Source organism: Lagenorhynchus albirostris, chromosome 11 (genome assembly GCF_949774975.1).
Source record: "Lagenorhynchus albirostris chromosome 11, mLagAlb1.1, whole genome shotgun sequence".
Classification (NCBI taxonomy): domain Eukaryota; kingdom Metazoa; phylum Chordata; class Mammalia; order Artiodactyla; family Delphinidae; genus Lagenorhynchus; species Lagenorhynchus albirostris.
This window is the reverse complement of record NC_083105.1, coordinates 19,544,201-19,556,867: the sequence shown is the minus strand read 5'-3', so window position 1 is coordinate 19,556,867 and position 12,667 is coordinate 19,544,201. Positions and strand designations below refer to the sequence as shown.

Here is a 12,667-nt window from a genome sequence, read left to right as displayed (position 1 = left end):
CGAACAAGATTACCAGACACTGTAAAACAAACAGCCTGTGTTGCGTAGAAAGAAGTGCAAATAAAAAAATTAATAAACCACTTAGATAAGGCTGCTGAATGAATGTCTCTAGCAGCCAAGATTCAGAGACAAATGTAGTGCAACTGGATCTATATAACACCCATGCATTTGTGGCTCTTGAGAGGCAGGGACTAAGATCTCTATATATATTTTCTCTATAGAACATTATTGATAAAGGATCAACAGCAATCTACCAACTCCAGGACCATTTTGCAAGGTGCAAAGCTTTTAACAATCACTCCTAAAGACATTGTTGGAATGTTTACTTGCGTATTTCATTGGGGGGAATGCCCATCTTTTGAAATGTTATCAAACTTATTTTTTTTGGTAGGTCTTCTGGTGTTTAACAGGTAACTCGTGCAGAGCAAAGGATCCTGCCAGTGGCATGTCATTCTTCACTCTTCAGGAAGGTCTTCCTACATTCTGTAGTTCTTGCTTCCTGCACTCCCTCTACTTGTGTTCTTCAAATGTACTTCCTAAAAATAAGGGAGAAAAAGTGACATTACTTTGATGAAGTTTTTTGTATCCTACCTATCTATTTCTAACATTGGGTCTCAACCTTTCATATCTATACCTCACCACTCAATTTAACAGACAGCTTGGGCCAAGTTTTTCTGAGAAAGGCATATAGGTAGATGAGCCTGTAGTTTTTAGTTTAGCCAAACCTCACTCAGGCTTCTCTTTATCCTTGATGGCATGGGAACCACAGATTGCTTTATAATTACACAAAAATGTGTTTTTATTCATCAGCTACTATCACAGATTCCTTGACAGGAAGGAGATCCTTTAATATTCAGTCTTCTGGACTGGAACATCTTTTCCTAGTGAGGAAAAAAATCACATTTTGGGACCATCCTCTGTTGTTTTATTGCATTTTGTTCTGTTTTAGTTTTTGTAAAAAGGAGCTATTTCTTTTTCATTTTTTCTTTATCTCCTTTGGAGAGAGGCAGAGCTTTAGAAGATTGGGAATTTTTGTAGCTGATTTAGAATCTATAAAGTCACAGACATTCTAAGCTGTGCTCAAATCCAGCTCTTCCATTTTCTAGCTATGTGAACTTGTGCAAGTGACAATCTCTTGTGTCTCAATTTCATCCATAAACTAGGATAATAATAGTTTCTACATTGTAGGATTAAGGATTAAAGAATTAGAACATAAAAGCACTTATAATAGGCCTGGCACATGGTAAGCACTATGTAAGTATTACCAATTGGTATTTACTCTTATTATTATTATTTCATCTTTATTGGAAAGTAACCATTCTTGGATTAAAAATTCTGGATTCCTTGCTTTGGTGCTACCATTCACCTATCAACAAGCAATTCTGTTATCCAAGGAATATTGAGTTTTGCTTAGAAGCCCTATGAGAGTAGGGAGTTGTCTCTGTTCACTGTTACAGCCCCATGTCTAGAGCAGTGCCCAGAACATTTCAGGTGCTCCATAAATAGCTATAGAATGAATTGAATGAATGAATGAATATAATGGACCTCTGATAATGTGAAGAATCAAGTCATTATACTTTTTCTGTAATTATTATTTTATCCTTGAATATACTTAAATAGCAACATTAATTTAGACAAATAAGATGTAACATAAGATCTGGGAGGAAATAACATTTGCATGCATAAACATCAGGTGCTGCTTGTCTTGATTTCACTTCTAGTCAGGAGGCCCTTAGAGAAGGATGTAGTAGATAATTATTGGTACAGAGTGAGGTTCAAGGATTCAGTGTCCTTTTTCCTGGGAACATTTTCCATCAAGACCGAAACCAAGAATTCTCACCATGGTGACTGGAATCTCCAAATTCTTCCTTCTGGCTAAGGAAATGATCAATCACCCAATCGTTGTTAGAAGTTTAGAGATCATTGTAAGGGACCTTGGAGATCACTTAGCCCTGAGAACTGGAGAGGGTAAGAAGGTGGGGCAGTATCAACTACCAGTCCCTGGAAGTTGTACCTGTTGACGAAGACCCATGGGGATTTGATAATTTTTCTTACACATGTTTTTCAGCTCTACCTGGAACATTAGCGTTATCACCAAGACCTTTATAAAAGCAAGTTAGCACTTTGTAAGTTGACGGTCAAAATATCTTGTACCTACTGAATAGAAGGAAGATCATTGTGTAAAGATGTTTATTAAAATATCTAGCTCAGTGGCCACTGAAAAAAACTTTGTGGGGCGAAATTGGGTACTTGTATAGCTTGAAATGCTGTCATTTAAAATCCTGCCACTTTCCCCCCAAATATCGTACAACTTCTACGCATTTGTTGCTCTGCTGTTAAGCTAACAGTAAAGTATCTGCTGTTAAGCTAACAGTAAAGTTTGTATTCCTTCCTAATCTTACCTTTTAATCTGCTTCCTTAAAGGAGTTCTCCAGAAAATGGAAGAAAGACATATGGGGCTACAGAGTAGAGACACTGTTGTCCCAAACTCCTTGAAACATTCCTGTTCAGTTCTCAGTAGACCCTGCTGATTTTATATGGCTCATCAAAACCCCACAATCGCTATTATTAAGGACACTATCAGTCTATCAAACTAGTAACCAAATTTACCAACAGGTCTAAAAATACCCTAACTTGGGTTTTACCTCTTTTTCTGTTTAAGAGGCATGCCAGCTTAGAAAAAGAAGATTTTTAAGAATCTGGATAAAGACCCAACTAGGAAAATGCTCCAGAATGAGATGGTAACAAGTAAAAGGAAAGCACATGAGGTATTTAATCTCCAGTCTTCCTCGCAAGCCAAATTAATCTCAGATTTCCAGAAGAAAAAATTCAGGTATCTTCTGTGCTTCCCTCTTCAAATTCATGAGGGCTGTAGCAAAAAGGATTGGGGTTAGCTTGGCCAACCATATAGATCTTATTCTTCTCCCCAACAGAGAGATTCTTTTTCCCTCAAAGCAGAAGTGTAAAGTGCAAAGTCTGAGCGGAGGGATCTTCTGGCCTATTTCTTCTGGGTCTGTTTCGGCATCGCAGCAAAGTCATGGGCAGAAACTCACTCACTTGTTAAAGCTGACACTGCTCCAGGCAGCATGGTTCCCATGCACACAGGCGTACGGTGGAGGCCATTCAAAACCAGCTGGGATGTCGTCTGGTTTGCATTGGCTCTCTTCCCGGGCTCTCACATGTGACTTCTTTGTTGCAGACAATGACAGTGACAAAACAAAGGCACTCAGGGATTTAGTCTCAGTTGCATCTGTTGCTTTGCTCATTGTCTTAATTTAATGACGCGGGCCACCTGACAATGGGTGGCAAGTGGAGGCATGTCAGAAGCAGCCGTCGGGGCTGGCGCCCACCTTCAACGCACTTCTTGAAGGGGTTAGGAAACTGTCCCACATTCAGCCAAGCAAAAACGTTTCACTTCAACAGCTTGTCCAAGACAAACAAACCAGCTGAAACTGTTTCTAGTATGTAACTAGACAGATTTTTGAAAGGAAAACAGTAGTGAGTAAATACTGTTTCCTATTGACACCAGGGAAGGTAAGATTATTTACAAAAAAAATGCTGGTCCTTTAGCTCACTGGGGTTGGTTGAGGAAATATACCCTCTGAAGGAAGGGTTAACCAACTCACGAGGAAATAGGTTTGATAGGGGTTAATTTGTGATATACTTTATTACACAGTGTGTACCGTACACAGGTATTTAGGAAGCTGGAAAATGCCCTGAAGGGGTCATTCATATTCCCCCTTATCTCTTAGCACATCCTAGCTCTTGGTTTTTTCCAAAGGAAAGCTATCCACAGACTTTTGGATTAAGATTGCTGAGAGCTAATGACAATGGCAATACTAGTAATCTTGATTAAAATTTGCACACACTTTACAGTTTACACAATAGTCAGTGAACCCTCCCAACAACCTTGTGAGATGATGTTGTTTGCATCTGTCTCATTCACAATCTGAGGCTCCTTAAAATTTAATGACTTGCTTGAGGTCCCATAGGAACAAATCAATAGACCTAGAACTAATAGTAAAATAATTTATTATTTTAACAAAAGAATAACAATTCTATCACTTGAACATTTGTATGTTCTGGACACTGTATTATAAGGTGCTAATTGTATACATTCTCTTATTTAATTCTCATAGTTCTCTTGGAGATGGGTACTAGTGCCTTGCCCATTTTACCTTTATGGAATATGAAGCTTATAAAAGCTAAACAACTTTCCTAGTTTCTTACAGTGAAGACGTGACCACGGTTGGAATTTGTATCAGTCCCTTCTGATTCTGGAGCTCACCAGTTAGCCACTCTGCCATACTGCCTCTCTAAGAGGTAAGACAATATCTGGTGCCTCAAAATCCAATTCTCTTTCCAGTAACGATAACTGATAATGTCATGAGCTGCCCATGATCCCAAATGGTGGTAGATGCTGGTTTGGAGGGTAAGGCAAGACTCTAGGGAAGTGGATGCCCTCCCTTATCACATGTGAGCTGACTCCTGTTTTTATGGTTAGTGATAGAGGTCTAGTAGCACAGCATTCATTTAACAAAAGCTAACCCTGCGGATGTTATAAGCCCTTATTTTCTCCCTGCCTATCTTTATGAGATTTTGCCCAAGAGACAGAATCTAAAAGAAGGATGATAATAGGCCCTTTACATTTTAGGGAGGGAGCGGTGATGTTTTCAGTAGACTCTGTTTCCATCTCCACCCACTGCAAACAAGTTAGGTATTGTATGACGTAAACTCTAAGAAAAGACTGGCACCGTATAAAAAAGGCTAGGCAAATACCATCCATCATGGAATGTTAGCAGCCTACTGCACAGCATAGAGTTCTCACTGAGCATTGACCTTCTCCTTAACAGGGCAAAATGGAAAAAAGAAAGAGCAGTGTATGATTGAAGAGATGGCCCAGATGTCAGCTCTTTACCTGTTGAAAAGGATGTGCTCTAGCTATTTTTCTGGCTTGGTCTGGAGACACGTGAAATTGTAGAGGATGATTTAGATGTCTCAACATCATCTTTGATGTCTTGTTATTTTGGGGGATTACAAGTTCAAATTCCAGGAGAGTGAGGTCAGTCTTTCATCTCTGGGAGCCAAGCAGAGTGAGTGTCATGCAATCAACTCAGTGCTTTGGGATGTGACTTTTAAAACCAAAGGACAAAGTGCACTTTTCAAGAGATGTATGCTCCTGGTGGAGTAACTGCCTCTTTAACAAAGTGAGAGATGTATAGTCTGGGCACAGTGTTGGTCTGCTCAGCCTCATTTTTTCTGGAAAGACCTCTTCCTATCTTTTATGTGGTTATAGTGGGAACGCACATTTTTTCCAATATGATTGTCTCCTCTGGCCATAGTGGATGGGCCTGGCATGCCCCTCCCATAGCTCAAGAAGAGTATGGTGGGGAAACCAAGGCAGACCCAATTTCTGGGAAACACAAGATTCTTTTATTGGCCAGCTTTGGCTCCAGGGCTCCTCAGTGGCTTTGCTGAACTTTGCTTAGACTGTTCAGCAGTCTAGGATGCTTCCACCCAACTGTCTCTCTTCCTCTGCTTCATTGGGGTCAGACTTGCATTGCATTCTGATGGCTTGTTCAGGCTTCCCTGATCCTCTCCTATTGCTTTTCACACGGGCATTTCCCCTAATGAAATCCTTGCTCCTTTAACCCAGTCTCATTTATGTTTCTCGGAGGTCCTGGACTTACATACCTAAGCTCCCAGCTCCCAGCACAGAATTGTGTGACCTTTGACAATCACTACATTCTTCTCTCCTTCTGTTTCCTGTTTTGTAAAATGAAAGGGTGGGGTAAGAGCACCCACCGCATAATGTTATGATTGCATGTGATCACCCTTACACATTTACCTGGCAGAGTTGTATGCAAGAGAGCCTACTGTTTCAAGGGCCCTTGGTTTAGATCTATTTTGTGAACTTGATGGCAACACCAGTCTGTTCTGGCTTCTGTGCTTTCAGAATACACTCTGGGTCTACCTTTGTTAAGAGCATTGATGTGCTGTGGGATAAATTATGTAAGTGTTCACTTCCCCACTAACAAGTAAGCTCCTTGAGGGCAGGTAGCATTGTTCCCGCACCTCTGTCTCCTCCCTGGATGCATGTTGCTTTGAGCAAAGTGGCAAACCAGGAAATGCTTGTTAAATTGATTTAAATCTCCTGCAGGAGTGGTGGGATAGAGTTCAGGTCATAGCAAGCCTTGCATGGCTTCCTACTTCCTGCTGTGCACAGAGCCCACTCCGGTCTCAGAACTTACAACTGGCGGTTGCAGTACAGTAATATATCAGTGAAGAAATGCAGAAGAGAGAGCACAATGCATGATTAAAACGCTAGAGTCTGTCTTGAGTTTGGATTCTGGTCTGACCACTTGTTAGGGCAAGATCTTGGCAAGACATTTAGCTGCCCTTAGCCCAAGTTTTCTAATCTGTGCCATGCGGGTAATTATAGCATTTACCTCACAGGCTAACACTGAAGATTGAATGAGGTGATTCGTGATAGTGCTTACCACAGAGCATATGCCTAATAAATAACAGCTATTATTATTGCCTTTTAAAAAATAGTTACTGTTGTCAAAGCACGCCCCATGCTTGGGTGCTGCCCTTTCTCTGGCTGGTGAAAGAGTAGTTATTTACTGGGTGCCCAGGGCTCCCTTGAGTGCTGGGATAGCAGATGTATAGCTCTTTTTTCTAGTGACTGGTACATCCCTAGGAATCCCCAGGTTTAGGGAGTGTATTTATCCCATAATTATTCACAGATTATCCTGTCTTGGCAACTTTCTTATTTTTCAAGGGACACAACCTGACTCTGTTTCAAGTATTTCTATCTGTGATGTAAGAAATCACTACCAGCAGAAACTAACACACCATTGTAAAGCAATTATACTCCAATAAAGATGTTTAAAAAATAATAATAATAAATGCAATTCCAAGCGTATAACTTACTCAAAAAAAAAAAAAGAAAGAAATAGCTACCAAAATGGTTTAAAAGCCTGAAAAAGAAAAAAAAAAAGAAGAAACGAAAGGGAGGGACTTCCCTGGTGGCGCAGTGGTTAAGAATCTGCCTGCCAATGCAGGGGACGTGGGTTTGAGCCCTGGTCCGGGAAGATCCCACATGCCACAGAGAAACTAAGCCCGTGTGCCACAACTATTGAGCCTGCACTCTAGAGCCCACGAACCACAACTACTGAGCCCGCGTGCCACAACTACGGAAGCCCACACACCTAGTGCCCATGCTCCGCAACAAGAGAAGCCACCGCAGTGAGACGCCCACGCACTGCAACAAAGAGTAGCTCCCGCTCACCACAACTAGAGAAAGCCCGCCCGCAGCAACAAAGACCCAATGCAGCCAAAAAAAAAAAAAAAAAAAAAGGAAAGGGAAAAAAAAGCTGAAGGGTATTTTCCCTTGCTGGCAATAGTTATTTATGTTGCCTTTAATAGTCTTGAAGGATGTTGTAAAATACTTCAGGGCTGCTTAGACTGTTGATTATATGGGCAGCCTGTTTAGTTAGCTGTTTGTGTTTGTTTTACATTTTTAAATTAAGAAAAAAAACTTTAAGCACAGTATCTTTCCCAGGGGGAGTTGATTTTGGAATTGCTGAAAGGTTCAAATGTTGTGGTATTTAAAAAAGTGGAACACCAGATTCTAGCAATTTCACTGATATGTACTAAAGATTCAGCACATTTTTACCTAAAAACTGGATTTGATTATTCTTTTTCTCTTAAGCCTCCAAAATGGCATTGTTTCATCTGACATACAACATATGCTGGAGTACTTAAACTCATGTATGTGGTAATTTATATTATAATATTCTGGGGAGATGCAAGGCTCAGGGTTGTTACCTTCTAGTGTCATTTCAACGCAATAGTGATGAGTTCAGAGGATTAGTAGGAAAGGGTGTTGCCCTCTTCCACTCATTCTTTGTGTGTGTGACAAATCTGGGCAGAACATTCAAATACCGTGTTCTGAATTTTCCTCCTCACTGAATTGAGAGAAATTTTGCAAGTTTGGAAGGCTCTTCTGAACTTTTAGGATGAACAAAATAACACAATGACAAGTTAAAGTGATTTGCATCTGTTTGAGGCTGATGGGAGCCTTCAGCATATAAGAGTAAACATGCATGGTGCCAGCCAGTGCTTTTCCAAGACAGAAAATGGTGCAAGAATAATTCATGCGTGTATACAGTTTTAAAAAAATCAGAATCATCGCATTGTGCCAAAAGTACTTTTACTTCCATACAAGCGTTTTTTGAAGAAGGAAACAAATACCATTATTGACAGAGACAAACCAGAGCCATCCAATCGTGGCCTTGGTCAACCAATACTGACAAAATAATGCTATATATTTATTGATTCCTTTATACTTTTCATTTTTTCTAGTCCTCCAATGCCTCATGAATGATTCAAGCTTGCCACACTCATACCATGACATAAATATCACATGTTCCCAAGTCTACAATCGTCAACTGATTAGGAATCTTTACCGAACCCTCAACCTGCCATGGTCTTACTTGTAATCATTTAGAATTTTTGTCTTTCCATAATTGTTACCTACAGCTGTGAAAATAGTGCATCATATTTTCATGGATGGTGGAGCTGGTTGGTCTTTGATTACATGACCTCTTGGAGCTGTCCAGACAGAAAGCTCCACGTGAATGTTTATATATTTTACACAGAATTTTGTAAGAATTTTGGCATGTGAATCCCAGCGTGCACGCACGCACACACACACACACATGCACACACACACACGCACAGAGAAAAAGCAAAGAAGAGAAAATAATCTCCTTCCCTTCAAAAGTATTTGCTGTAGTTAACTACAGATTGTAAATTACCACAAGGGTATTTAGAATTAAAATTAGTTGGATGGACTTTTAGCATTCTTATTTCTATCAAACCTCTACTTTTTCAAAAGAGTTAGTTTTCTGACCAATGGGTCTTAAAACTGTAACCACATTAGTGAATAAAATATAGATGGAAATTTTGGAAAATGTTTTCTAGCTCTTGTTACTTATCTAGCAATGGCCCATTGAGCTATGATTGAGTTCCTAGTGCGGTGAGAAGTTTCTTCTCTCTAGAAGTACCAGACATGGACTCATAGACCCGTTGTCCCACATCTCTCATAATTTCCATGCTGTTCTCAATTTCCATTTCTCTCTACTTGAGTTTAAATGTGAGTATATATTTCTAAACCATCTCTTTTGGTTGCTAGATAAAAATGAGGTAGCACTAAGGCTGTTAAAGGAGTCCTATTAAAGAAGGAGTCCCAAATAGATGGGTATCAGGGAAAGGTACTCAGATTTCAGTTAGGCCTCTGAGGATGGAGAAGCTGATTTTGACCTTGCAGGTCTGGAAGTTTAGTGGCCACTGAAGAACCTTTGCTAACCTTGCCTGTTCCTTCTTTAAAAGTGAACTTATCTTGCCTAGGTCAATACATATTGTCACTGATTTTCCAAGGATTCAGTAGCTGGGCTTTTAATCACTGAGGAATTCTATAGTGGATATTTCAAACCTCATAAACGGCATTCTGCTTCCTCTAAAATGATTTACCTTTTCCTTGCTACCAAAGGCTTCCACTTTAACTCCAGACTATCAACTTTGCCCTTGGATTAAAAGTCAGCTCGTTGTTTTCTAGTAAGTATTGCCAAAAGCCCTATTCCCTTCACATAGGCAAGCAAAGACAATAGACCTCATCCTCCCCCATGGATGCAAGTGGACTTGAGAAATTGCAAAGTTTACTTAAGAAAACATTGTTTCCTGTTGGTGATCGTGGGAGGGAGACAGGAGATGGAGGAGAGAGTAGGGGAGGGGCTCTTCGGGAGCTCATTTCTTTTCCACCCTTACATCCTAAGAGCACGCACATTACAAGCTATATGAGGTTTTGTTTGTTTTCAAGAGATGTTTGAAAGAAGATCAAATGTTTGTGAGAGGCACCGGATCGGCAGCCCTAGAAACTGAAATGTCCCGGAAGCTGTGTGAGCCCGGAAATATCCCACATTTTTATTTATTTTGGCAATTTTACTTTAAACTAGTAAGAGCTGGAGTTCATGCTACAATTAAATTTTCCTCAGGCACCATGAAATGAAAACACATATTACATTTGATTTTAGCTGGTTGAGAAAAATGGTGGTTTTCTGAAAGTTCATTCTATGACCTCAAAATAAAAGTTAACGGTTCTTCACGTGGGACAGCCGAGCTTCCACCGAAGCTGGAATAATTCACAGAACTGGGGTTCTCTGGGTTGGAAGGATTCTTAGGTCATCGAGTTCTCTTTTCCTATCATATGCTCGAAACACACTACCATGTCACTAGAAAGTGTTGGTAAGCTTGAGCTTGAAGTTTTTGTTAATAGGAGCCTCGCTCCAACTTGAGGAGACCTATTTCTTTTTCAGATGGCTCTAATTTTAAGAACTAAGTAACATAATATCAACTAAAAATTTAATAGTGCTTACTATGTGCCAGGCACCATTTTAAACACTATAATATATATTTGTATGCACACACACACACAATCTCAATAAATCCTCACAACTCTATGAGGTAGATTCAATGATTACTCCCATTTGGCAGATGAGGAAACTGAGGCACAGGTAAATTACATGATTCTCCCAAGGCCATCCAGCTATTAAGTGAAATAGCCAGAATTTGAACCCAGACAGTCTGGTTCTAGATTCTGTACTCTTAACCACTATGTTTTATTGTCTCTCCAATCTTTATAATTCTCCTTCCTGCCTTGTACAGAGGTTTGCACATCATAGGTACTAAATAAAAATATTTTCAATAATTTAAGGATCATGATTCCTTACATATTCCTGATAGTTTTACACACAATCATCAATTTGCCCTAAAAGAAACATTTGAAACAGTGGGCTTTTAAATGGTGATTAATACTCTGCTCACTTCAAGAAAGCATTGAGGGGACGAATAGGAACGTAACATTCACTATAAAGTACTCAACCAGTTGCCACCTTTAGCAGTAGGTTCTTGAATGATTTCAATTTTGGCTAGAGTAGGAAATTCCAAATATGCAAGACTTGTGCAAGCACAATTCCTCTGCCTTCCCTTTTTTACGCTGCACTTGCCTCACTGTCTTATGCAAGGACAAAAAGAATTATTTCATCTCAGCAGTGCTACTTACTTTTATGGTCTATGTCTCTAATACTATTCCCCTCCCTATATCACTCACATGTCCATCCATCCTTTCATCCATCATTATATGCCATGTATCACTAGGTGCTTAGTACTGATTCTAGAAGGGGTAAGATGGAAAGACAACAATAGATTCTTCCTGTTTACTTAATTCATATTATTGAGAAATCACATGTAGGCATTCAATATGACTGCTTTAGAGTTGATAAAACCCATTGTAAAAAGAAGTAGGTTTTAACTAATAGTCTGGTAGTTAAGCATTCTTTAACTAGAAAGTTCTATTCCTTTTTTTTCTTTTAAAGTCTTTGCCTTACATTTTCTTGAATGAAGTTCATCATTGGGTATAACTATAGTTTATCCAAAGCCCTGTGTTATAACTGACATTGATTCAGTCATCAAGGAAAAAGGGAAGGGATAATCTTCTAAGAAATCTTTCCATAGGACATGAACTGTTAATTCTTCTACCAAACTGTGGTCCCTTGAAAAGCCATTGCTGTTTGTGGGGTTACTCTCAGGTGGTAGAAACAGTAGGTATTGGCTTATGCCTGAGGCTGGTTCCAAAGCATGTATGTATCAGAAGGAGAACTGGGCATCTCCTGAATAAGGTGGCTGGCCAGATGGGCTCAGGCAGCAGCCTGGCTTTTGTCTGTTCTAATAAGCCAGGACCTACTTTGCAACCATAACAGCAGTGTCTTGGCTCCCATGTGGCGCTTTGACATGTTTGTGATCAGACCTTTTCCTCCTTCCTGGCTTGAGCCTTGGGCATCTCCATATATTATATATCCTGGGTTTTCAGTGACCCATGGAGGAAGGATGATCCTGAAGTAGAAAGCATGGCTGGGGCATGAAGGACAGGTAGAATGAATGTTCCTTTATACCATGACATCTTCAAAGTAGGCTACTTTGATGAAATGCTTCACTTCTTGGTTGTCATCCTCTTACTCCAAGTGTCATCGTTTGCTTGGCTGAGCACTTCTCTCTTGTACCCTCTCTCACCTCTTATAATTCACAATTTGCATGATCTTGAGGCTTTTTGCTTTATTATCTATGAAGACCCTAACCCTACTGTTTAAATCAAGGAAGCTGAAGGAGAAAATCTCTAAGACTCAAATTCTGTGATTCTACTTGACTTTTCTTTACCCTCAGGAAAATCTACTGCTCTTACTCTCTTTCATCCCCTTCCTTCTGATGGAAAATATTAAATTAGTAGCAGACTTCATGTGGCCATTTCCACCCTATCTTTTCCTTTTGGAATTCTTTCTTAGTCCCTGTTGATTGTATGCTGTTCTTTGTTGGCCAAAGGAGGGTGGCTTAGAACCCAAGCCTGTCTTTACCCATTTCTGGATCTCAGTATCCTTATCTTCAAAATGAAGGGATTGAAGCAAATGATTTTTGCAGCTCTAACATAACATGGCCCTAGTATTTCCATGGAGCAGAAACTCATAGGACTTCAAGTCTAAAAATCTAGATTTGTGTGTGTGTGTGTGTGTGTGTGTGTGTGTGTGTGTGTGTGTGCATGAGAGAGAGG

At 39.9% G+C, this 12,667-nt stretch overlaps 1 protein-coding gene across 3 annotated transcripts in view; it reads right to left on the bottom strand.

Moving 5' to 3' along the window:
* Positions 1 to 12,667, bottom strand: part of IGF1 (insulin like growth factor 1) — a 151,597-nt gene that overhangs the window by 81,841 nt on the left and 57,089 nt on the right. For 2 of the 3 annotated variants that reach the window (XM_060164762.1, XM_060164764.1), the window contains exon 4: positions 358 to 536. The exons of the other annotated variant lie outside the window; for it this stretch is intronic. In XM_060164762.1, coding sequence (XP_060020745.1) covers positions 477 to 536 — 60 coding nt within the window. In that variant the 3' untranslated portion in view covers positions 358 to 476. Of the gene's footprint in view, positions 1 to 357; positions 537 to 12,667 lie in introns of those variants that run through there. 3 annotated transcript variants of the gene reach the window in all.